The 26,859-nt window shown below is 38.0% G+C and overlaps 1 protein-coding gene across 2 annotated transcripts in view; it reads left to right on the forward strand.

Moving 5' to 3' along the window:
- SESTD1 (SEC14 and spectrin domain containing 1) overlaps positions 1 to 25,688 on the forward strand; it is a 67,195-nt gene extending 41,507 nt beyond the window's left edge. Inside the window, exons 7-18 of one of the 2 annotated variants that reach the window (XM_042437467.1) lie at positions 2,056 to 2,153; positions 3,551 to 3,606; positions 6,074 to 6,285; positions 9,729 to 9,851; positions 15,428 to 15,622; positions 17,406 to 17,520; positions 19,694 to 19,853; positions 20,902 to 20,983; positions 21,126 to 21,248; positions 21,741 to 21,932; positions 23,540 to 23,661; positions 24,984 to 25,688. In XM_042437467.1, the coding sequence (XP_042293401.1) occupies positions 2,056 to 2,153; positions 3,551 to 3,606; positions 6,074 to 6,285; positions 9,729 to 9,851; positions 15,428 to 15,622; positions 17,406 to 17,520; positions 19,694 to 19,853; positions 20,902 to 20,983; positions 21,126 to 21,248; positions 21,741 to 21,932; positions 23,540 to 23,661; positions 24,984 to 25,113 (1,608 nt within the window). In that variant the 3' untranslated portion in view covers positions 25,114 to 25,688. The remainder of the gene's footprint in view (positions 1 to 2,055; positions 2,154 to 3,550; positions 3,607 to 6,073; positions 6,286 to 9,728; positions 9,852 to 15,427; positions 15,623 to 17,405; positions 17,521 to 19,693; positions 19,854 to 20,901; positions 20,984 to 21,125; positions 21,249 to 21,740; positions 21,933 to 23,539; positions 23,662 to 24,983) is intronic. The other variant, XM_042437476.1, reaches the window with a different exon arrangement.
- The last annotated feature ends 1,171 nt before the right edge of the window (positions 25,689 to 26,859 follow it).

Consider the following 26,859-nt stretch of genomic DNA (forward strand, 5'->3'; position numbering starts at 1 on the left):
CATAGTAGATATGTACCATTCTAGTAGTGTTTGGTGTCATGTAAAGGTAAAGCACGACATCATTAGGTTGATTAATTAGAAATCAGCCATGTATTTGCAGGGAGAGATACTCTTACTTGTTTTATTCACCCCTTGGCAGTTTAAGCTTAGAAACAGGGCCAGATCTATTTTGACAGAAGATTACTTGTGTAGAATGTTGTATTCTATGAACAAAACACTTGGGTATATAGTCGGATCTTCATTTCCGCTGGGCTCCTTTCTGGGACCCTCCCCCTCTGGGATACCAAAAAAAATGTGGACTTCAAGTTCTGTTGTCCATAAGTGTGTGCAGCCATGTGCACACCACCATTTGAAACAACAGGGTTTGCTATCCGAGGATGCTAAAATCTGTGCATGGCAAGCCCACAGATGGCAGGTTTCCACTGTATTGTCATTTAACAGATCTTAAATGGATTGTCAGAACCTATTCAAGTCTGGCTTCAGGCCTGTTTTCTTTTAGATGTGGAGGGCTTTGTAGGTTCTCCTGCTTGACTCTGGAAACTGAGTAAGTGAATACATCCATTTTGGTTTATTGACTTTTGATATCATCCCTCACGGCATCTTTCTGCATTTCACATCAATTATAGGGGCAGTCCTTTACAAAGGTTCCATACTTTCTTGGGAAGTCCATTTCAGAAGCTCAACTCCATCACGTTTGGGCTATAGAATCCCACTGGGCTCTGTTTTGTTCCCTCTATTTTTTAACATCTCTGTGGAACTTCTGTTGCTCATAGGTTTAGGATGAATTGTCATCAGTATACAGATGACACTCACCTCTCTTTCTTTTCCATTTGACCCAGAGAAGTTCTTGATATCCTGAAGCCAGTTCCTGGAAACAGGAATAGGATGGATTAGGGCTACCAGTTTATGCTCAATATGTCCTGACAGTAAGGGCTGTTTGACAGTGGAACACACTCCTTCCTCGGAGTGTAGTGGAGACTCCTTCCTTAGAAGTCTTTAAACAGAGGCTGGATAGCCATCTGTTGGGGATGCTTTGGTTGAGATTTCCTGCTTGGCAGGGGGTTGGACTGGATGGCCCTTGCAGTCTCTTCCAACTCCATGATTCTTTTATTCTATTGACAAAAGTGCCTTTGATGGTTGGTTAACTTTAGAGGAGCCTGATCTTGATGGATTAACATTCTCTATTAAAGATAACGTTCACAGCTTGGTTGTCCTTTAGGGCCTGACCTTCCTGCTGGATGCAAAGTGAGCGGCTGTGGCTAAGAGAGAGTATGCCCAGTTTAGGCAAACAGACTAGGTGTAACCCATTTCTGGGGTGTTTGGGGAGATATCCCAGATGGCTTCTCTAAAGGAAGTACAGCACAGTGACTCATGTTGTATGAACATTTCAACACAGTCTCTGCAAGATGATTTTAATTTGGATATTGGGCTTAACTTCAAGAATCTTGCAGCAAATTCAGAAGCTAAAATGAAAGGACAGACTTTGTAGATTTTATTGAGCTGTATTAAGATTTTAGTTTAAGAACATATGTTTCTCACAGTTAGGGTGTACAGCTCAGTTCAGTGCACTGTTGAAATGAATAGAAGGTGGCAATGTGCTTAGCTTAACTTGAGCACATTTGCCCCACAAATGTTCATCAATTCAGCCTTTGCTTTCTTTAAAAATAGATACAGTTCTGGACAGAGAAGGGTTAATTAGATGTGCAAATAATATTCTAAATCCTATTAGTAGTCTCAGTTACAGTAGGCCCACTGAATTAATAATTGGACAGGCAATTAACAGTTATGTAAATCCCACTGGTTCAGTAGCTCTACTTTAGTTAGGGTCACCAATAAGATTCAGGCTATTGTGTTATTGCTTGTATTGGGGAGTCTAAAAATAAGAAACTTCCATAATTAATTTTATTGTTTGTCCATGTCTTAATATTCACTCCTTGATAAAAGCAGTATATCATTTTAGAAATGATTTGAGATCGTCATTAGTGGAACACTTAGGGCAGTGTACTTGATCTTCGAGTACTAGATTATAATAATAAAACTCAGTGTTTTATATAGGCATTTGAAAAGTTTACGAAAGAATCTACATCTTTACTGGATGAACTTGCCTTAATCAACAGTGGAAGTGATAAAGGAAACCAACAGGAAAAAGAGAGGTAATCCATTTTCTTGTTGTTGTTTTTAAATCAGCAACTGAATCCTGTATAGTCAGATCACAGAAAGTAACCCAACTGTTTGTCCAGAGCAGTGCTGGGGAATATCCTACATGTATGTGTATTTAAAATTATATCTGGATAGGAATTTGAACTGTTAACCCCCTTAGTATTGCCACAGGAAATGCTTAGCCATCATTTTTGGCTCTTGCTTATGTGCCATGTCAATTTTGAAATGTTGGAAGGAGCTTTTCTAGTTTATAACAATGTAGAAATATTTCTGGTTTTCTACGTTAGTGTTGTTGCCTACTCTGCATTGCTAGCAAAGTGGTTTTGGTTTCTGTGTATTAGTATCTCACTGTCTACACTTTCTTGTGTTCCCAGATTAGAATCTCTGACCTAAATTCATTTGTAGTCTCAAGTAGACCTTGTGAACCTACCAACCTCCATTGACTCAGTGAGTCTTTTTGGAACAAGCAATTAGATTAAGGCATCTATAGTAGGGGAAGATGAACTACAACTACTACTAGGACTTTGGTAGAACATGAAATGCTGCTATTAAGAAGAATGAATAGAATGACATGCTGAAATTATCCATACCTATGTAGTAGAAGGATGATGGCTCTGAAACTCAGGGCATCATGGTGGCACTGTTCAGATATGGGTGATTTTCATCTGTCATTGCAGTCATTCTTTAAAAAAAAAACAACGCAAAAACTTTCCAAAATCTGGATTAGGCTGTTCCTAGAAGGGTATAGCTGAGATTATCAGCTGCATTGTTTTTCTAGGTGTCTTTTCAAGTCATCCTTTACTTGTGAGACTACATGTTGTAAATGGTAATGACATCTGCCGTTTCAGAGTGACTGCTGGGTTTGCATTTCTTCAAAGTATAATCATGCTAAAAAGGAGGAGGACAAATCCCAGTTCTTGCATTTTGAACCATAACCTCATTGCTGTGCTGGAGCATCAAGATATCTCCAAGATTACATAGGTCCTGATATATTTTCAGTGCTGACAAACCAAATAGCTCCATTTGCCACTGTTCAGTAAATAATTTATGTGGAAGTGACCTAACAGGGCAGATTGAGGCTGGGTTTGTATTAATAATAGTTTTTCAAGGCTGTTAATGCTTACTCGTGTGTCTTATTTGAAAAGCAAGTGAATAGAGTATAGTGCCTCCACAATTAAATGTGCCAGTGTTATTGAGATTTTGAAAGCTTGCTTTTAATATTGTTAAAATTGTCACTCTTTTTAAATGTAGATATCTGTAGTACTCAGTGTGGGAAATGCAAAAGTTGTAAACTCAGTATTTAGAGGTCTATAAGCTACAGTCTTATCTAAAATTGTAATTTCTGTTCTCTCTACAAGTAATTAACAGTGATTTACTTTTCTATTTCAAGGTCTATAGATTTAAATTTTCTTCCATCTGTTGATCCTGAAACTGTTCTGCAGACAGGTATGGTAAGCTAAAAAGGGTCCATTGTGACATCATTACTGTTTTTGATTTATTGATTTTTATGAATTAGTATGAATGTGGACATAATGTTAATGGCTCATTTCTGGGTCTGTCAATTAACTAAAGTACTCAGAGTCAATCACTCAATTATAATTAAAATGCATCTGTGAATTTATTCCTCCTTATCTTAAATATAATTTTTCTATACACACCCATTCTGTCTTCTCCCATTTCTGGGAACAGCAACCATGCAGAAATAAAAGTACTAGCTTCCCATTCTATTGGAAATGCTAATCAACCTCTGAGAATGCCAAGAAGGCAATTAAGAATTTAAGTTCTTTTATAAAAAGTCAATTGGGAAGGATAATGGGAGTACAGACTTGGAGATATGCTTACTTAAGACTTAAGTGGGAGGATGACTGGAATGCAAGGAGAGGAAGACTTGTGCCATATCTAATCAAACATAGCTTGTTATCAAGCTTAATCTTGTCAGTAGTGTTGGCAAAGTAAATCATCTTTTTCTAGCTGCCTGCACTGCATATTCACAATGATATCCAATGAAGTATTTTCCAGGCACAAGGCACCTGTTATAGTCTGGCAGCAGAGAGAACTAATTGTACTCTTGCTGCCACACTGTGAGGGATTTGTGAGAAGCATTCTCATATACATTACAATCTAAATTCTACAGTTACGGTGGTTCCACTAGTGGCAACAGCCAGAACACCACCTGATTCAGTTGCACAGGATGATTCTCAGTTGCTGAGGGTATAGTATGCTTGGCTAGTCCTTGTATGTTCAACCTTTGGTCCTCTTGACTTAACATGTGTAGTTGGAAGGGTGTGCCCATGTGATCTAGAAAGGTAACTTTCTAAAAGAAATAAAAAGGGGGACTAGTACCAGCTATTTTAAAATATTTACCCTGCACCCCAAAGACAGGAAGAAATACAGACTGGTTATTAATATCTCATTCCTGGGCGAGGTGCTCAAATAAATGGTCCCTTATAAACTCCAGGCACTTTTATAATACAGTTGTCCCTCCATAGCAATGTATTCCTTACCCATGGATTCATCCATCTACTGCTTGAATTATTTTTTTAAAAATACATAAATTTCAAAAAGCAAACCTTGATTTAGCCATTTTATATAAGGGACATCATTTTACCATGCCATTATATTTAATAGGACCTAAGCATCTACAGATTTTGGTTTCCACAGGGGGACTTGGAACCAAACCCCAGCGGATACCAAGGATCCACTGTTCATTGATTTTCTGGAGCCATTCCAATCTGGTTTCAAACTTGGGTTTGGAAATGAGACAGTCTTGGTTATCCTTTGGTATGAGATATTCTGAGGAAGAAATAGGAGAACTGTGTTGATTTTCTTGGTTCTCCCAGGATTTTTTTCATATAACCAGCTGTGTTGTCCTGGATTGGCTGTCAGAGCTGGGATGTTGGAGGCATGAGCTGCAATTCTTCCACTCTTCTACATCATTAGCCAATTACACACTGTAGTACTGCATGGCTATTGCTGTGCACTGTAGCCATTGTACTACTGAGTTTCACAGATTTTTTATTCTCTCTAGTTTTCAAAAGCTGGATCATGGCCACTTCTGTGTTCAGCTGGTCAAGCTGTATCTACTGAACCTTTGCTTTTATCCATTGCCAGGAAATCCCAACTGCTACTACCAAGGTTGAGAATGCTGTTTCTGCATTATAAATGGTAGTGAGGAAGCAGCAATGGCTATCTGGGGTCAGTTTTGAAAAGAATCTGGAGCCTCCCCACTCCTTAAACAGCTGAGATCATTGTCTCCAAACAACTGACAGCTTCAGGGGAAGCAGCAGCCCCCAAATATCCATAGTTGTTTCCCTCCTACTAATGGCAGCAGGGAAGCTGTCAGTGTTAGGGGAATAGGAATCTTTAACCTCCCGTTCCCTAGACCAACCCAACATATCCTCTTGGTCCAGTAGTACTCAGTCCTCCCATTCTCAAATGTGTATGTGTGTGTATGCGCATGAGTGCATTTGCACATACATATGTACATACATACCCATTTACATCCAGTACATAGATGTGAAGCTTGGGGCTGAAAAGGCTCTGTACTCTTGACCCACATGATACTCCTAAGAGAGGTTATCCAGACTTGTATGCTGGGCTGTCACCAGTATATAACAACAGCCAGCTCTTCTTCTTCTTTTCATCTAGTACAGGTGAAGTAAATGGTGGTACAACCCTCTCTGGACAGAGATAACAGTATTAACCCCTTGGATTCTGGTAGTACATGGGGCAGCTTTGAAAATGATCCAGAAACTTTAGAGGGTCCTAAATGGATTGATTGGATTGTTAATGGGGATTAGCTGATGTGATCTCATTATGTCAGTATTCTGCTGCCTGCATTCATTGGAAGTCTTATTTCTAAACCCATATTTAAGTCCTGTAATAATGTATGTGTATATTTTATTCTTTAAAGGCCATGAATTATTATCTGAATTACAACAACGCCGCTTTAATGGTTCAGATGGTGGGGTTTCATGGTCTCCCATGGATGATGAATTGCTGGCTCAACCCCAGGTTATGAAGTTGCTAGATTCACTCAGAGAACAATACACACGGTACCAAGAAGTATGTAGACAACGAAGCAAGCGCACTCAGCTTGAGGAAATTCAACAGAAGGTAATGCAGGTAGGTTGCCAAGGTTTACTTGGTTGTGTTTTGTTCATTTAGCTATTGGTAGTCAATTAATTTAATCTAATAAGTCTGGCCTAACATATTATTTTACTCTTTGGCACCTTGTATTTACTACTGGTTCTCCCACTGGAGGAGTTTAATGCTCCAGTTGCTAAAGCTTTCACTTTCCTCAAAGAGCCAACAGTCCTGCAAAATTCAGTGACACCTCACATTGTTGGATGTTGTCAGTTCTTTGATGGTAGAAAAGTACTGAGCGATCAGAGTGAGTGAACTGTTCATGAACGGTATTGTGTTCAGCTTGGTCATTTTAACTGCCAGATTTCAATTTATTCTGCTATTTTACTATGCACTATTTTCTGAGAATATTGAAGGATAGTGCCTTTCTTTACATTTCCTTAAATCTTGGGATGTCAAGGAGCAGCCATAGTTGCACTCAAGTACTTGTGTTATTAAAGCGATTAATAATACTAACTGGTTTCTGCTACATTATATGTACTAACTAAGCTGCCAATAAAGTCTTGAATGGAAGACTTCCCCCAGGCTAGAAAAAACAATGATTGCTTTTTGAGTGGTGTGTGTGTGAACCCTCATGTGTATGTTTGCTTGTTTAAGCCATTTAAGACAAACAGAACACCAATTTTATCTAGTAAGCAAACATAGAAATGCATTGGTATATCCAGTGATTAAAATAGAAAGCAGCATCTGTGATGGAAGATTGGTGCTAATTAGAATGAATTCTTATAATAGTAATAATAATAATAATAATAATAAAAAACTCATAGTGAATTGTGTGCTAAAAGGTCACAAGGGATGCGGTTGGTATTTTAGAAATCAGTATGTAATTGGTGCTTTCAACACATTTGCTGACATAGTCTCAGTAGAGATAATAGAGGAAATGGAATCATTTCATTCTTCTCCCCAGCTCATTATTTGAAATTAGATGTATGTATACATGTGTGTGAGTGTGTTGGTTGGTTAGTTGCTCTGCTCAGTGGAATGAATGCACATAAACTTCTAGCCTTCAAATACTGGTATTTCAAATTGAGGCAGGGGGCGACAGGGTACAAAGTCAAATGATGTTACTTTGCAGACGTAATTAAACATAACAATTAATTCTTGCTTCTCCTTTTAAAACTGTAGGACACAGTTTTCACATACTTCACATTTTTAAAAAAAATAGGATTTCTTCTGAAAAGAAATTCTTCTGCATATTGCTTACATGTCAATATTTTCAAACGGACTTTGTGTGATCACTTGAGTATTCAAATAATATAGGAAAGATGGGCTGTTGGAATGAAGTTTATTACCTAGTTTTGGCAAACTGCCATCATTAATGCATTTAAATAGACTTGTTTACTGGGGCACCAACCTCAATTTGCATCATTCTGATTAGAAATTGTCATCCATTTGCTCTGTCTGTGTTACTGAAGCTGCATAGTAAATGAATTGAACTTTGGCAAGCAATGAAAGCAAGCATTTGTCTCTGGTTTTTTAATATCAATTTGAAATTACCTGCTGAACATAATCTAAATGCTTTGGGTAGGAGAGCTAGGTTTTGTAAGCCCTAAAATAGTCTAAAGAGTGTAAGTTATTTATTTATTTATTTATTTATTTATTTATTTATTTATTTATTTAAAAGAAAATCAAGGAATATGATCAAAGGGAAATGGGAGTGCACCAATATCAAGAGATGATTAAATGGGCCTTGGTGGTGCATGCAGTGGTTCAGTGCTATACTGCAGCCACTCACTCACAAACCACAAGGTTGTGAGTTCAATACCAGCCAGGGTTTCATGGTCGACTCAGCCTGGCATCCTTCCGAGGTTGCTAAAATGAGTACCCAGATTGTTGGGGGCAATTAGCTTACACATTGTAAACTGTTTAGGGAGTGCTTAAGTGTACTGATAAGTGGTATAGAAATGTACTTGCTATTGCTGTTGTTCTATAGCATCATGTGATAAAACGTTTCAGTGGGATATTAATTACAGAGCAGTTTGACTGATAACGTTACCTGTTTAATAATCACAAATAAACAAATCCTTGTTCACTGGACTGCCCTGTGGTCTCAGTTGTCTTTTAGGTCATGGTCTGTTTCTCTGTTTTCTATTTTTAAAAACCTGGTGTATATATATTACACATCATAGTAAACCATGGTTCAGCATTATGCATCACAGAGCAGATACAAGGCACAGCAAGCTCTGAGTTCTTACACTTCCCCTTCCCTACCCCAGCAGCTGAGAAGAGTTCACAAACTTTTGCTTTCACTCCCCCTTCTCTGTGGGGTTTTTGTATGCATGTGATATGCTGACTGACAGAATAAGTCAACATTAATTCTAGTTTATTTTGAACAGGCCAACCTGAAAACATGGTTTCTCAAACTGGCTTGTTAAAGTTAACAATTGCTAATGTTCCTCATCATTCCTGAAATCTCTCAATTTCTCCCATTAAAAACATGGCAACTTCAAAAATGCACTGTAGGAAGCTACAGTTGTGGAGGTCAGGGGAAGTGGAATGAAGAGTAAAAAACTTGCTACACTTGTGTCAGCTCCTATAATGTGTGGCTGAAATTATTCTCGAGCTATTAGCCTTCATCTTCAATTATTTCTCATTCTAATCATAGAATTGGAAGAGACCACAAGGGCCATCTCTCTCTGTGTTTTATATATAACCATATATAGATACATATAGGTAGATACATATAGGTAGATTCAAAAGGAGGGGGGGGTTTGTTCATGATTTTCCACTTAAATGTCTTTACCTCCCACTTTGCCTGAAGCTGCGAGTTTTCATTTTCTGTCATCATGCAGATAAGCAGGGCCAGAAGAATCAACAGGGGTTTTGTGTGGCAGTCTTTCCTGTGGTGAGCTGCCAGTTCTGATAGCTATTCATCCAGCCCCACTTGTTAGGCTCTGAAACCTGCTGTTAAATACTGCTGCTAAATAACCTGCAAGTTGCAGTCGGTAATGAAAAAGCATCAAATAGTGGAGCATACATGAGACTTATTCCTTAATTTGCTGAAATGCTGTAATTTTATATATTAATACAAGTTAGCTTTTGGTTAGACTCTCAAAGCTTTTCATTGTGTCTACTACTAATGCAAGTAGGAATTGGCAATAAAAGCACAAGTTTGATATTCTGATTTCTGGAGTGAGATGATGCTTGTGAAGCTTCACAAGGATGACATTCCCTCCCCCAGAAGAAAAAAAAAACACACTGAGAAATGTTTGTTCAGTATTGCTGGATTTTCTCTAGTTGCTTGCTCCTACATCTACGATTGCTCTTGTTTTACTTGTGATTGAAACATAATTGCTATTAACAATGTATTTCATTAATTATTTAAGAAGGGATACTTTAAATATAGTAATCTTTTAAAATCTACCTAGATTGTTCTAGTTTGATTATTTGCTATGATGATAACTTTGCTGTTTGTTTAACAGGTAGTAAACTGGCTTGAAGGACCTGGTTCAGAACAGCTTAGAACACAATGGGGGATAGGTGATTCAATTAGAGCCTCACAAGCTTTGCAACAGAAGCATGAAGAGATTGAGAGTCAGCACAGTGTGAGTTCCCATTTTCCCGGGGAAGCTACTGCATGATTGTTCTTATATGTAATTAATTATGTGCAACATTTTCCAGTGACATTTTTAGTGAATTTTAGACAGTGATTTATGAGTTATAAAAGACTGCACCTCTTTTTTATGTACCAGCCTAGTAACTGTTAGTGATATCAATGATTGTTAATTAAATTCTAACATCATGGCCGGATACTAATGTTTAAAAGAAGAATGATTGTACTTCTGATGAGATACAAAACACAACATTAGAAGCATTTTGCAATATTCTTACCCTGAGAAACACTTCTGGTAGTTACTTTCATGCTCATATATAAACTTGGGGTACAGGTTACCTCATGTTAAGCAGATTTTATTTTTCAGGATTTAAAAAATTATGTTATAAAACCTCCTGAGGTTGGTGTGAATTCCACTAAATTCCACAAATGTATGTGGCTATTTGTTGAGGGAAAACATAGTAGTTAAGACAGTGGTACTCACACTTTTTATCCTTGTGTTCCCCTTTACATCTACATACAGATACCTCTTCGCTCAACATAGTGTATGAATATTTTTTTTATTTAGTGTGTGTATTTTCATCCACACATTCATAATATATTCATATTTTATCATTTTATAAGGAATTCCATTGTTCAAATTAGAACAATTTTATTTAAGTAAATTCAATATTTAACCCAGCGCATGTGTAGATTTTACACTTAAGAAAGTTTGGGGGGAGGAGGAGAAGGAAGAGGGATCAGAGCTTCCAAGTCTCACATTCTCCTTTCAGCAACTCTCGCACCCACTCTGGGGCCTCCACCCCACTGTCTGAGAACCACTGAGTTAAGAGGAAAAGATAGTATGTAACTTAGATGGGCCCATATTCAGTTGCACTTGTCTGTCCTCTAGAGGTGGTAGGAGGCTCTCATGACTGTGGGGTGGTGAATCCATTTCAGGTTCAGGCTCACTTCAAAGCAGCTGGCCAAGATGCTGAGCCTATTTAAGAATATAATTCAGCATCTCAGAGAGCTCATTTAAAAGCTGGAGAAGACTCACAGCCCCACTTGCACAGGCACAACTCTGAGAGTGATCAGTCTCAGTTGGAAAGCCAACATCGGTTGGGACATTAATTCCCAGCAAAGCAAAGAAATAAGCAAAGAAAGGTTACAATCCTACAAGTTTTGAAGAATTAGCTGTTCATAAAGACCGAGACATTCCAGATAGTTTTCTCAGCAAATCAACTCTTTTCTGGCTACCCTCACTCTCTTCTGTTTGCTTCTCCTTTATTTCAGCCATGCAGAATCAGACTTAGTATCAACTCAAGTAAATCCAGCTCATCAGCATAATCTTTGACTCAATTCGTTCTTGAGCGTGTGAGCAAAGTCCTCTGCTAGCTTTCTCAGTAACTCCTTTTCTAGTTAGCTTAGACAGCATTACTGTCATCCCTCCATATCTGTGGCTTTGACTTTTGTGGACTTGATTATTTACAAATTTGATTAAAATCTCTAGGTTCTCCAGTGCAACTTTGGTCAACATCTGCCAGAAGTCATGGTGGGGGACCTAGAGAGTCTTAGAGAGAATGCTCTTCTAGGCATGTGTAGGTCCTCCTGTGTAATTCTGCATACTTGTGCTGGAGGAGCTAGATATTCCTATAGAGGTATTCTCACTTTTATTTGCAGTTTTTCCACTCTCACAGGGGTCCTACACCCCTAACTCAGTGGATGTGGCGGTCCCACTATATATCCAATCTCATCTTCTACATGTGACCTTTTAACTCCCACTAAACACAGGCATTGTTTTAGAAAGGCAGACCCCAAGGCTCTGTCAGTTTCCAAGGTTCTAGAATTGCACTTCAACACACTCATAAGAGCCAGAATGGCTCATGTCACCATAGACACTTAGCCTGCTGTGGTTGGCTTATGGGTAAATCTATTGAGTCTCATAGAACATTATCGCACCGGGGTTAAAACGTTCCCCGGTGTGTTCTAACGTGCACACGCGGGGGCGCGCACAGAGCGTGATGGGAACCCGATGGGGCCCAGAACGCTAGTTTACTGCACACAGGAACGCTGCCGCCGCTGCGCATTCCCATCGCGTTCCAGGAGACGCCATTTCTGGGAACTGTTTCAAAGCGTCCCCAGAAATGGCGTCCCCTGGAATGCGATGGGAGTGTGCGGCAGCGTTCCTGTGTGCAGTAAACTAGCGTTCTGGGCCCCATTGGGGTCCCATCACGCTCCGTGCGCGCCCCCCACGTGCACGTTAGAAGGCACTGGGGAACGTTTTAACCCCAGTGTGATAATCTTCTTACTGTCATCAGGGCATAGTCTTCCATATTCCATATTCACACATTCAAAACACAGCTGTTCACAATGTTATGACCTTCCCTTTATTCCAGTAGATATAGCCACAGCTGCCAAATGTTGTATCAATAAACAAAACATTATGCTAAACAAAACTGATAGTTCTATTGATGCCTACAAATTTTAGTGGTAGGTAAAATGCCCTCACACCACTGATATGTTTTTATTTTTGTTTACCATCCTAAATTGTATCTTTCTGGAGTAGCCATATCTGAGAGCTAGCCTGAATGACTCAAAGAACTAAGGTTCAAATCCCCTCTCATCCATGGAAACTCACTGGGTGACCTGGGGCAAGTCACATTCTTCTATCTTCAGAGGGAGGCAAAGGCAACCCTCTCTGAACAAATTTTGCCAAGCAAACCCTGTGATAGGTTTGCCATACGTCAGAAATGACTTAAGGGCACACAACAAGAATAGTAAGTATCTAATGGCCAGTTAAGACTCTGTGAGTTTGTGTTTGTTTATTTATTTTAAGAAATTTGAATTTTGAGTCTTTCCTTTCTTAAGTCTTATTTGAAAGTCTTCGGTTTTAGAAGGGCTTACTAAAGTGTAAAAACCTTGATTAGGAGCTGAAATCATGTTATAAAATCTAGTCATGTTCTTGAACTTTATATTGCTTGACAGCATTTGATAAAGTGGCCAGCAGTTGCTTCCATGCTGCCTTGGTTTTTCATTGCCTCTTATTTCACTGCATACTTCATGAAAAAATCTTGTAATCTTTTGTAAATGCCATACAGTATTCACATTTTACAGATTCATTATGGAATGGATGAGTAAATAGAATATTCTACATTAATGCGTTCTGGGTATTGTTTGCCTAGTAATAAGTGTATATTTGTGCCATTTTGGAGTCATTCTGTGTTATGTGCTCCCCCCCTCTCTTTGTTTGATATTTTTAGAGTTTGTTACTATAATAGATACAGCTGAAGAGTGCCTGATTCAAACTTTGGGGATCTTATGATGCTTAGAGTAGAGTGTGGAAACACCAATATTTTTTATTTTAGATTATTTGAAGTTAAAATCTAAGCTTGAGAAGATTTCCTAGCTTGCTTCTGCCTTGAAATCCTGCACTCCAGAAACCTGTTTAATAAATCAACATGCACTACTCATTGGTTCCTATCCTGGTTGAGGTCATCCATCAGGGTCACCAAGAAGGTTTCTGTTCCACAGCTGCCCTATATTCAATAGGAGTCATACTGACTCTTTCATAGGAGTTTATCACATGGGGGAAATCAAGGGTTTAAACAGTGATTATCCCATGAATATTGCATGATCACAGTTAAGATTTTCATACACATTGCGATTAAAGCATCATTATCCCGGGAATAACCAGGGAATAACCAGCAACAAATCTTTCACAGAATTTCCCCATGAATGATTTCTTGCTGGTTATTCCCTGGTTATTCCCAGGATAATGATGCTTTAAACGCAATGTTGTGTGAAAATCTTAATTGTTTTCTGTAGGTAGAGTGTATCTACCTACAGAATTACATCACTTTGAAACCATTTAATTGTCATGGCTCCTTCCTACAGAATCCTGGTATTTGTTGTTTAATGAGATACATAGAATTTGCTCTCCCAGTGCTATGGTTTAGAAAGAAATGCACCAAGCTTTCTGGCCGAGAATTATAAGTACATTACCAAACTAAAAATAAAATGGGGCCATGACTGTTTAAGTGACATCAAGCTGCTATAACTCTGAAGCTTAGGCACAATATTGTGCTGTCCTTGGTATACCAAGGAACTGAAAAGTTTAAGCAATGATATTGGGCATGTCATACCAGGACTGGCTATATCTGTAGGAATGTATCGCAGAAGTAGTAGGAAATTATTCATATCCATAAGTCTAAGAGTGGACAATTATAATAGGACCCCATCAGAGGTCGAAAAGTCAGAAGAAAGTTGAAGTTCAGCTACTAACTTTTTCATTATGAATTTATAATAGTGTTAAGGGAACCACTGCCAAAAGTCTCTGGACTCTTGTGAATTTTTAATCATTTAGAAAGATCTCCATAGTAAATAAAGCATTAAGAGAATATCACTCAATATGTCTCTTGCACCCAAATTTGAGAAATTGACACCAAAGGCTGTGCAAGGCAGCAATTAGAAGTTATTGCCTTATATACATAAAAGCTTTTTAAATAACTCAAGTGTTCCTTTAATCTGCTGTCTCATTGATTTACAAGCTAATTACTTTTAACTGTGTTTACTAAAATGGATCCAGACTTTATTGCAAGCAAATTATTCCACTGGTGCTGCAAATAGCTTAAATATTCATTTAACACTGAGTCATTTCCTTCTGTTTTACCAAGAATCGCACCATCCTTAAAGACCTGAGTCATGATTCCTATTTTAAAATATGATATTACTACTTACTGTCTAGGAATTTCAGTCAATGAGTAGGCTCATACTGTGCTTGATAGTATGTGACTAAGACAGGACTTTCTCTAAAAGTTTTGTCATTGAAATAAATGATTAGAGATAAAAGAGTAGAAAATAGAGTAACAAAATATGATAAGAAGCAGTGACATAACATTACTCAATTGAAATAGGAAGTCATGGCACGTCATCTTCTTAATGTGTTATATTTATTGACTGTTATATATAGTTCTGTATTTCTACAGAGTTTTCAATGCTGTTTATTAAAACATAGTACATCAAATTATGAGTTTTGGATGACTACAAAAAATATAAAACTTAGCACACAAATGGTCATAGGGTAGAATTAAAATTGCAAGTTGTGAGTGTACATTAAAACCTACTAAAAGAAGCATATTTTAGTTGTTTAAATGTCACATAGGGAGCTTGGTGGAACACTAAACAGACTTTCTGTGAACACGAATGGGACTTTCTGGATGCCATCCAAGAAGTGGCCTTGTCTTTTGCACCTAGCCTCTGACTTTCTGCAAATGGTGACACGCAGGAAAGGGCCTGTAAGGCAGTTCTCGGCTTGGACAAATTTTTACAAAAGAGGGAGGGTCTGTAGGCTTTGTGGTCTGGGGGTTGTTAATGTCTTTAAAGGTAACTCTAATTTAGTCAGGCACCAGAGCTCAGTGGATTGAAATACACTTCACAAATAGTGATGGCCTGGAGATCCTCAGAGCCTGTGCACCATAAATGAGTGAAACCTGAGTTCATTGATCACGTATTACATGTGTTGCTTGGAAAAGAACATGACAAAGTTGTTAATACTGACATGTACTTCGTGTGTGGCTGGTTTTGCAGGAGTGGTTTGCAGTTTATGTGGAACTTAATCAACAGATTGCAGCTTTGCTGAATGCTGGGGATGAAGAAGATCTTGTAGAACTGAAAGCATTACAACAGCAGTTGAGTGATGTCTGTTACCGGCAAGCCAGTCAACTGGAGTTTAGGCAGAATCTTTTACAAGCTGCACTTGAATTCCATGGTGTAGCCCAAGATGTGAGTATAATATATATGTGTTTATTCACACTCATGGCATAATGTTGTTACAGGTGGTCAACAAGATTCTGTTTACCACAGGGATAAATGAAGGCCAATCCATTTCTGAGGAGCTTCAAAAATTGTTGTGTACTTGTTCTCTTAGCATTTCTGCAAAATTAAACATGTAGCACATAACAGAGCTTATATTTACTCCTTAAGAGATGACATGCTACTAAAGATATAATGGCTGTTTCTGTTTTTGGTTTTTTTCAAATGAATATTCATATTTACCTGAAGGCCCTGTTACTTAAGCTGTATTTTCCAGTTATCTCTGATGCAATTTTGCTTCATCTTAAAAGTGGCCTCTTGCCAAAGGGGTTGTTCATATCTCCAGAATATACTTTAGATATTATGTAACAGTATCATGTACTTTCTTCCTTCTTAATTTAACAAAATTATGCAGAAAACTTTTCTCAGCCGTACAGGTGAGGTGATTAGGTTTTTAAACTATGCAAGGATTAAAAAATAATATTGTAAGGGCTATACATCTAGCACAGAACTGGAAAGGATACAGACTTACTTTGCCAGTACCTCTCCATGCAGTCTCCCTGTGCTTCAGATTCATAGAGAGTCAGTGTAAGCATATTGTATTCCTCACCTATGGGTTAGCTTTATCCCTTTGTGCAGAAGGAATGACCTTTTTCTCTATCTTCAGAACAGCCCATTTCAATGAACTTTCAATGGAAAAACTGTAAATTTGCAGAGATACTAAGAAAATACATTTTTATTAGATATGAGTGAAATGCTTTTCAAGACAGACTTTACTCACTCAAGATGTAGCTTATGAAAGGCAATTCATAGCATAAGAAGGGATGATCCTTCTAATCTGTGATATAAATGTTTGCAACACTCAAATCTGATATATTCCTACATATAGAAAGTTCTATCAACTTTATTAGAGGAACTTTAGTGCTTGTCTTCTTTTTATGACTTTTGAATTAATTTAGAAATTAGGGAATAGGATAAGCAGTGAGCCCGCTGCCTTCTGACCTTTGACCTCCCTTCTGATCTGCTTTTTCAACTCTCCTTTCAGATCCTTTAAGCAGCATACATTGCAGCAGTTCACACAGCTGTCTTGTGTGCTTTTTTGGTACTATTGAGTATATTTACAGTCTTGCATGTATAAAGCTAAAGTGCAGTCCTGTGCATGCTTACTTGGGAATTAACACTAAATAGAGTAAGTCTCACTTCTGAGCAAATGTCTATAGGATTGTTCCATGAATGGCATAAATAGCCAGATAATGCAATTTTTATATCCACTCTAAATTTGGATACCATGTTATTAAAGCAAGATAATCTTTTAGATTTAATAAGTATCATATAGATTTAAATTTTTGCAACATTTTTGATTTTGTCCAGAAACAAAAAAGGCTTTTCCATTTGCTTCAAGATATCCAGACATTTTACATCTTCCATCCTGTCTGGACCTGAGGCCTTTTATAAGTGTCTACACAAAATGCATGCATCCATTATTGTTGGGAATCCTCATCTCCATCACAGGAGACTAGTGGGAAGTGTTGCTGGCTAGAACTTGCAGCTGCATTCTCCATAACAGCTACTGCTAGGTGAGGAACATATTTCTGTCTGCTGAATCTGTCCCATCTGCCTGCAACCTCCTAGCCTTTATTTTATTTTATAGATCATTTTGTCACAACTCACTCTGCTGTTTTTACACAATAACATTGGAACAAGAACCAAAATAATAGATAACAGTACATTTTGGGTTGCATTTCTTCCTCAGTTATCTCAGCAGCTAGATGGCTTACTTGGGATGTTATGTGTTGATGTTGCACCTGCTGATGGAGCATCAATTCAGCAAACTTTAAAACTACTTGAAGAGAAGTTAAAAAGTGTTGGTAAGCCCAAGATTGTTAAAATGCCAGAATGTACATTACTGTGAATGTCTTATTTAGAAAGAGTATGTTTTAAAGCATGATCCAGTTTTTCTTACAAACTATTTTTGTATGTGCATAGACGTTGCATACATTATCCTCTCTGTTTAACATATGAATGTAGGCATTCAGAAGAACAAGTATCTTTTGTATGTTAATCAAGTGAAAAGATTCCATGTATAGACAGACACACCCATGATATCAACACATTGATTATGGAACTCTGTAGGAGTGGGCCTGTTTGCCTGTGACTCTACAGATCCTAGAAGCCAGCATGTCTGGGTTTCAGCTCCTGTAGAGGTCACTCCACATATTATTTTCCTCTTCAGGTGTCCACATGCAAAGTGTGGAGTCTGCTGGCAGGACAAGGAAGGCATACAATCTCAGGACCAGTAGTTTGACCACCATTGCCTCTTTTAATTGCATGCCATGGCTGCAGCTGTTTCTTTATTTCCTGAAAACTTTATATGGACAGGTAGCCAGTGGCTTGTAGACCAGTGTCGGTCCAGGGACCACCATTTTGAGTAGTTCATATGAAATAGCACTATTCCCAACCTGAGTACTTCTGTCAGTACTAAAACTGATTTTGCAAGAAATTATTTGGTTAGAGTAGACCCTCCATTAACCTGAACATATGAGGGTGGGGTACAGACCGCCGCTTTGCGGCGGTCTGCCGCCGCCGCCGGCTAGTCCATGGGGAAGCCTTCAGACGGCCCGACTCCCGCGCGGACCGAAAAAGAAGCTCCAAAATGGAGCTTCTTTTTCCGTCGCGTTTGTGACGTAGCGAGGCGCCAGGGGCGCACTCGCTCCGTCACAAAGGACGCGACACGTACGGACGCTCAGCATCCGATACGCAAAGATGGCGCCGGCCATGTAGAAGGGCCGGCGCCATCTTGTACGGACGGAGTCCGTACTAGGCCCAGGGGCGTCTATAAGAGACGCCCCTTTTTTAAAATGGGACGTCCGGAGGACGTCCCAAATGCCGGTGAAGAAAGCCCCGAGGTTATCTTATACTGAGTCAGGTTAGACTTCCTCATTACTGACTACTGATTGGCAACCATACTTCAATGTCTCATTAGGTCAGATTCTTTCCTAATCCAACTATCTCCCTTCAACTTATGATACCAGTGTATGAGCCACTGAACTTTGGTTCTCCACCTATCACTAGGGTCCTTCAGATGTATTGAACTTCAAACCCCAGATTCTCTTACCATTTACTGTGCTGGCTGCATCTTATGGGAGTTGTGCTTCAAAACATTTGGAGGACTAAAGGTTGAGAACCATTGCTCTGGAGTTTCTGTTTGTGCTAATGTAAATTTAATACTAATTTAAATTTAATACTAATACTGTTTAATTACAATTTATTGTTAACTCTTGAGGATATGATTAAAACATTTACTCATTCTAGAGCATTGATTCCCAAAGTGTATGCCCCCTTGGGGGCAGTAGAAGGTTCCAGGGGGGCAGTGAGGGGAACGTGGGGCACTAGAGGGTGGTGAGGGGCAAAGGGGGTGGCAGAAGGGCTTTAGTGAAAGTATTGATGTGAAGGAAAGACACGGGGAACCAGCAGTCTTTAGGACCGTGGGTGGGAATGAGGATTGCATGAATCTTCTTTTCAGGATTGCATGAGTCTTCTTTTCAAACCACCACACAGCCTTGCTGATCATTTAGTGTAGTGCCATCTCCTGCACTTTGCTTGTCCATGTGAGCTCACTCCTTTACTGGTGTCGTTTACTATAGTGGCAATTGGAAACTCCTGTGAGGCTTGGGCACGGGGCATCACATCTGTGGCTCAGAGCAGCACCATTTTGGGACAGACTGGAACAAAGAGCTAGAGCACATGGTGGCTGGGGAGAAGTGGCGGCAAAAGGGGGCTTTCAAATTTGGGACCATGCTTAAATTTGTGAGCTTTGCTGGGGAGGAAAGGGGGTGGTAGCCCAAAATTTTGGGGACCACTGTTCTAGAGTGTTCAAAGAATTTAATTTTAATCAAAAATTAAATTACTACAAGAAATGTGCATGCGGGTGAAGAAAGAACTTGTCTGTCATAGATACTAGAGAACAATATGTCACTTTTTCAAAGTATATAAATATATATGCATTACATGAAATAAAGAGTTTGATTTATTGTGCCTTAGACTTGGGCCTACAAGGTTTGCGTGAAAAGGGTCAGAATCTTCTTGATCAAATAACTAACCAGGCATCTTGGGCTTATGGAAAAGATGTAACTACTGAAAACAAAGAGAATGTTGATCATATTCAAGGAGTGATGGAAGACATGCAGCTCAGGAAGCAGAGGTACAGTAGTATTTATGATGCTTTATTTCTGGCCAGCAACTCACTTTAAAAACAGTGTGGTGCTACTTTAGTTTGATTTTGTGTAATTTTAAAATTATGTTGCTTGCTTGATACCTTCTGATAATTCAGCAATTGTTTTAGTATTATTTTAAAGAAGAATATGAAGATGAAGATTCTTGGATTGATCTTGTTGTTTCGTTTTAATCTTAATCCTTTTGTGTATGTTTTTTAAATAAAATATATATTTTAAAAAGAATAGGGAGACATAGTCACAATATAAGACTGCACCATAGATCACAAAGTAAGTCTTAAAGAGAATAACTGAATTGTAAAATATAGTGTAACTCCCCATATTTCTTCATAAATTGCATATATGCAATTGAGAAAAAATATTCCTTAGACCCATGACAACAAGGTGAGAGAAAAATACTCTTGAAAGTCCTTTGAATTTTTATATCAGGTGAGCAAGATTTGTTTTGAAGCTCTGGCCTTTGATTTTTAACTAACCAAAGTTCTGTATTTTGTGGAAACTAAATTCCTCAATGCATCTGAGGAAATAGACTTTAGTTTATGAAAGCTCATGCTGCCAAAAACAGTTGATGTAGTTGATTTGGAGGGGAAATATAATGAAGTTGGATCGATCATATTAACCAAGAAAAGTTAAGATAAAAAAAAGTTTGTCAAGGTTTTGTTAAATATTCCTTTTTTTAGTGGGCCCTTGGTATCTGCTACGGTTTAATACCAAAATCTGTGGATAGTCAACTCCCATTAAATTCAGTGGCATAGTAAAATAATGTCCCTTATTTTAAATATGGGGAAAATATCAAGGTTTTCTTTTGGAATTTATATATATTTTGAATATTTTGAGGTCATGGATAGTTGAATCCATAGATAAGAAATCTGTGCATACAGAGGGCCAACTGTAATATTTTTACCAAATTTCAGTGGCACACAAAACAAACAATTTAATTTGTATACAGTTCTGCTATACCAAAATGTCACCCACTGGTCTTGCTGATAAGCTTTTATGTTATCTGGACTTTTGCAGATGTGAGGACATGGTAGATGTGAGACGACTGAAGATGCTTCAGATGGTCCAGCTATTTAAATGTGAAGAGGATGCTGCTCAGGTGAGGTCTAACATATTGCAAGCCTCTTGTGCACAGCTGAGAAAATGCATATTCAGACAATAATCTCATCCTGTACAACTGAAATGGATTTCACTGGTTGAAATATTTTCTGTTTTACATTAAGTTTCTGCTTACCCTTTAGGCAGTAGAATGGTTAAGTGAATTATTAGACGCACTACTGAAAACTCATATCCGACTGGGAGATGATACACAAGAAACCAAAATTTTGTTGGAGAAACATCGAAAGTTTGTTGATGTGGCACAGGTATATGATGAATCTCCTTTTTTTGTAGATTAATCACTGCAATATAATAACTCAGGCCAAATGTCTGTATTTAAAATTAACATCAAGTGTCATTCAGATTGTTTATCAGTTGCCAGAAATCATGCATAAAGCTGGTAAGATTATTTTATGAGAACATTTCCCTTGTGACAACCACCATTTTATTTAAGGCTCTAATCTCAAGTATGTGTGTATACGTGCATGTGTGCGCGCACACATGTGTGTGTGTGTTTGGGCACATGCACACATTTCAGTACCATTCCCCCTCTCCTCCCTAACCTCTTGAATTTCACAATCTAACCTTACACTTCAAAAAAGTTTAGAAAAGCAGTCTGGTATTTTAATAGTCTAAATAAGTTCAATAATGCTTTGTGTTTTAGATGTTTCATTTCTTGCAGATGTATCACTGTGTTATGATTAGATTTGTTCTAAGATTTGAAATTCTAATTTTATATCTGTTTTTCTCGTTTATAGAGTACTTATGATTATGGGAGACAGTTACTACAGGCTACTGTTGTTCTGTGTCAGTCTCTGAGATGCACTTCTAGGTCCTCAGGAGACACGCTTCCAAAGCTGAACAGAGTATGGAAACAGTTCACCATAACTTCAGAAGAGAGAGTAACTAGGTTGGAGATGGCAGTTGCATTCCATTCAAATGCTGAAAAAGTTAGTTGTTCATATTATACAATGAATACTAATACAAAATATTAATACCATGGATACGAATACCAAAAATTTAAACATTTTTTTAGTTAACACATGTAAGAGAGGTTGTATTGTATTTTTAGAAACATTCCAATTATGACTTGAATACAGTGGACCATTGGTATCCACTGGGGTTTGGTTCCTGGACCTCTGTGGATGCTCAAGACCCACTAAATACAATGGCATAGTAAAATAGTGTCCCTTACATAAAACAGCAAAATCAAGGATTGCTTTTTGAAATTTATGGGGGGGAGTTAAATATATTTTCAAGCTGTGGATGGTTGAACCCATGGATTAAAAAAAATCCATAGATATGGAGGGCTGACCGTAATATATTAGCACAAATCTTAACACAACTATAATCATTTGGTGTCCTAACATTAAATACACATATTGGGATGGAGAGGGAGACTCTACTAATATTAGATAAAACTACATCTAAGTCAACATGATTTACAGTCAAAGATTGAAGGTGAATTTTCATTTTAGTATACATTACTCTACTGTATCTCATCTTGTTGCCAGAAGTGAGTTAGGTATGGTCTTCGCAAAGCATTGATCATATACTTACCTGGCTCCTGGACTGTGTTCCTTTAGTCAGGAGCTGATGCATTTCTGCTGTATCAGTTTTTATGTTGTGTATGGCATTTTAAAAAAATTAAAAGCTAGGCAGTCATGGAGGCTGTGTGAAAGAGGCTGAATGTACTAATAGTCTCTGACAGAAATCTAGAATAGGAAATATAATAGTGGACTTGCAGGTTCAAGCAATTCAGTGCAATGAGAAAATATAATGTGAAATTACTGAAACTGGTTGGATTTCAGCCAAAGGAATAGGTTGACTCTAAATCTGCCCTTTTGCTCATAAGTGTCATCCATAAAGAAGAGCATATTTGGATTGAAGCTATAGTTGTTATTTCATCCCTTGAGTTACATATCCACATTTACACCTGCTTATCTTTACTTGAATAGGCCCATGCAACCTTCCATCTTTTCCCCTTGATTGCTGTTATGTGCTTTCAAGTCATTTCCAACTTACAGTGACCCTAAGACAAAAACCTATCATGGGATTTTCTGGGGCTGAGAGTGTGTGATTTGCCCAAGGTCACCCAGTGATTTTCCATGGCTGAGTGGAGAATTAAACCTGATCTCCTGAGTCATCGTCCAACACTCCAACCACTACACCACAACCATTAAAATATACTCAAGTAAACTTCAGAATTTTTGCAAACATAAATTATTCTGCAAAACATAACCCAAACAGTATTTTTAAAAGTCAGGCTTGGATTCCAACACTGGGAGCTGACCATTGAGACAGTTGCTATACATGCTGCTTTGGTTTGCACATTGTGTAAAAATCAGGCTGTTTAATTGCTGCTTTTGACTAGTCTTCCAAACTGAGGAAATACAAAAGACAGTATGGTATGTACTGTACATTTGGCCCTTTCTATGTGCAGGTTTGGCATCCGGAGATTGTAGCATCCATGGATCAGTTGCAAATAAAGGATTCTTCTTTTCTTATTATTTCATTGAGTTTCTTTTCTTTAATACAGTACCTTTTTTAACAACAGGTTTTGCAAGAATGCCCAGATCAGCCTGAATCCATAAATGACATGGAACAATTTGATGAGATTGAATCTGTTGGAAAATCACTTCTGGACAGATTAACAGTGCCTGTAGTTTATCCTGATGGGTATGTAGCCTGAATTAACATTAAAATTATTTCAAAATTTGGCATGTAAATCAAGCCAGCCAAATTTAAGTATGAAATTTGAAACCATAAAATAAAACCATAAAAATAGTATTGTATTTGTACTATTGCTTTTTTTATGTTTTGAAAGGAAAAGTATAATAGAATAGCCTAAAATGAGCTTGGAAACAAGCAGGGCACTAGATCCAATGCTATATATCTCAAGCTCTAAGCCCTGATCATTTACATTTACACCCGGGCAGAAAATGAGGAACAGTGTTGTCTGTTCATTTGTTGGTTTTTGGTGGTTGTTATTTGCTTTTTTCTACACCTGTTTAAGTCTACTGTAGCTTAGAAGCCAGTTCCTGGAATCCCTCAGTCCTAAGAATCTAGTAGAACCAAAGCTTCTAGCACACCACCTTCAAAACACAGGCTGCTGTTGTTAGGAATGCCACTGATGGTAATTTTCTCTAGGTGGAACTGGAGGGGATGGATTCCCACTGTCAGTAGAGGAGCACTTCCATCTGAATGTAAACCAGAGAACTGAATCATGCAGCTCTCTAGATAGTGTTGGACTGCAGTTTCCATCAGCCCTAGCTAGCAGAGCCAATGGGGAGGAATGCTGTGATCTACAGCCCAGCAACATCTGGGGGGCTTTATGTTTCCCATCACTCTTATTTAACAGTGCTTTCTTTCCACGTCCTTTTGTGCCTTCAAAAGATCAATCAGTTACTGCATATTGTAGAACTATGTGAAGAAAAATAATGTTTGTGTTCATTTAAAGCAGTGGTCCCCAAACTGTGCCCTTTAAGAGATGTTGGACTTCAGTTCCCAGAAGCCTCAGCCAATAGTCTGGGATTCTGGGAGCTGGAGTCCAAAATCCCTTAAAGAGCACAGTTTGGGGGCCACTGATTTAAAGCCTTGAATTTAAAATGGTACCAAACAATTTCCATTAGCTGAAATTAGAAATCATCAGATATTTAGCAGCAGTTTCAAGGCCTCATTTCACACATGTATATTTATTTACCCGTCAAGTTTGGGAAGCTCCCCTAATATAAGATTGGCCAGGCATAGTTGAAGTCAACTGTGTACTAACTTTATATTTTGTTATAAAATATGAGAAGATGAATGTGGAGGCACAGGAACACATCGCTTTATTATATTCAAAAGTTATTATTATTATTATTATTATTATTATTATTATTATTGTTGTTGTTGTTGTTGTTGTTGTTGTTAACCTTTATTTATGAAGCACTGTAAATTTACACAGCGCTGTACATGCAATCTTTTTAGTTAGATGGTTCTTTGTTTTTCCTTTGTTCTAGTACTGAGCAGTATTTTGGGAGCCCAAGTGATATGGCTTCTACAGCTGAACACATCAGAGAGAAGATAAAGCTAGTTTGTCTGAAAAAACAGCAGCTGAAACAAACAGAAGTCTGTACAACAGAGAGCTAATAGTTTCTGTTCATAAGATGCCCATTTGTAACCCAGCATGTCATCTGCATTCTATGCCTGCCATAATATATTAAAATGCATTTCCACAGCTGTTATAAAAATCTCATTCTTCTTGAAACAAACCTAATTTTACATCTTAACAGTGTATTTCTACCGAGCCATAATTATTTAACATGCTATGAAACCATAGAGTACAAATATTATTAGAAGGAAACTATAATGTTGCACTGAACCCTTGCTTTGAAGCTTTACCCTGATCTGTCAGGTGCTTCTTTGCCTAAGCAACTAATGTAAGCTTTGAATGGTGCTAATATGTACAAATTCAACACAAAATAGTAATTTTCTCTATCCCCAGATGATGTGGTATTTTTAGGTTGTAGGAAAGCTATCTGTTGTATAGACAGTGGTGACCCTATTTTACTTTGTATTACTTTTTAAATAGTCTTTTTATTGTGCAAATGTACATCAGATCTGCCCATTAGATCTTTAAAATTCATTACACTTGGGTTATTTTGTATGAATAATGTACTGACAGCTGTTTTGTGCTTAATAAAATGCATCTTTTTAAAATCTGACAACATTTATGCAAGCCTGTATTTCCTGGCGTAGTCCAGTTCTTTTGTCTTGTCTTACAAATTTGGGAGAAGCCTATTCCTCTTCTCGGTGTCTCTCTGGTGATATGAAAGGGATGCATTAATACACTGTAGACCTTGGGGTGGAGTACTTTATTGATTTTGAAACAAGGGTAAGTAAGCATCCTTTTTTCTGTTGTCTGCATTCAAAAAGATCAGAGGCAGGCAGACAAGGCAGCAGTGGAAGAAATGAACACATTAACACTTCCGATGCTGAATGTCCTCCTACCTTCCTTAGCAGTGAGACAGTTGTTTTGGTCTTTTCTGTCCACTTCCATCTGTAGATTCAGTGAAGAGGGAAGAATGAAGGAAGGAGATTTAAATTTGAGGAGAAATCTTGGATAGCAAAGAGGATTCAATTAAGGAACTGAAGTTATCAGAGTAATGATCGCTAGGAAGACTCAATAACTTTCTCCTTCAGCATCTCTCTCTCTGCTAGCAAATATTTCAGATATATGTTCCGTTAACATGCTCATGGCTTAAACAGTCACTTTGTATGCAGCTGGCAGAACTGAAAAATGCTACACATTGTAATAAAAGATTATTAATTATAGGACGTAAAATTAACATTATCATTATGTGTAAACTGTATTTACTCTTCCAATAAGCAAAAGCCAAATAAAAAGGTTTTTTTATATTATGAACTATGAGCATATTTTCCTTCTCATTCTCACAGTCACTCTGTCAGCTCTTGAAAAGGCAGTGTATTGTGAGATAAATACCTGAAGTTTTAGATGCCCTTTGTTTTACCTGATTCTTCAGAGGCTTCAGTGTGTTTATCATCTTGTTCCTTGAAAGGAGCAAGATTTCCATTGTTTTGCTGCTTTGAAAAACAAACAAATTTAGCCATAGTAGTGCATTTGGTCCATCGTCTCTCACCTCCACCCCAGTAATATTTTTGTAAGACATGCTAGAAGAGTCTACAGAATCATCAAACTGTTGTGGGTGTGGAAATAATATTTTATATCTTCCAAGACACATCACCAAATTGGGGTGGGGGGGGAAGGGGTAGAACAGTTTCAGGGTCTGATTTTTGAGGGAGGGAAAGGGGACCAATTACAACCTGTTCCAGAGATTATTACTATTGGGCACAATGTATTGTTCAGCTTCTTCT

The sequence above is a fragment of the Sceloporus undulatus genome, chromosome 1, assembly GCF_019175285.1.
Source record: "Sceloporus undulatus isolate JIND9_A2432 ecotype Alabama chromosome 1, SceUnd_v1.1, whole genome shotgun sequence".
In the NCBI taxonomy this organism is placed as follows: Eukaryota; Metazoa; Chordata; class Lepidosauria; order Squamata; family Phrynosomatidae; genus Sceloporus; species Sceloporus undulatus.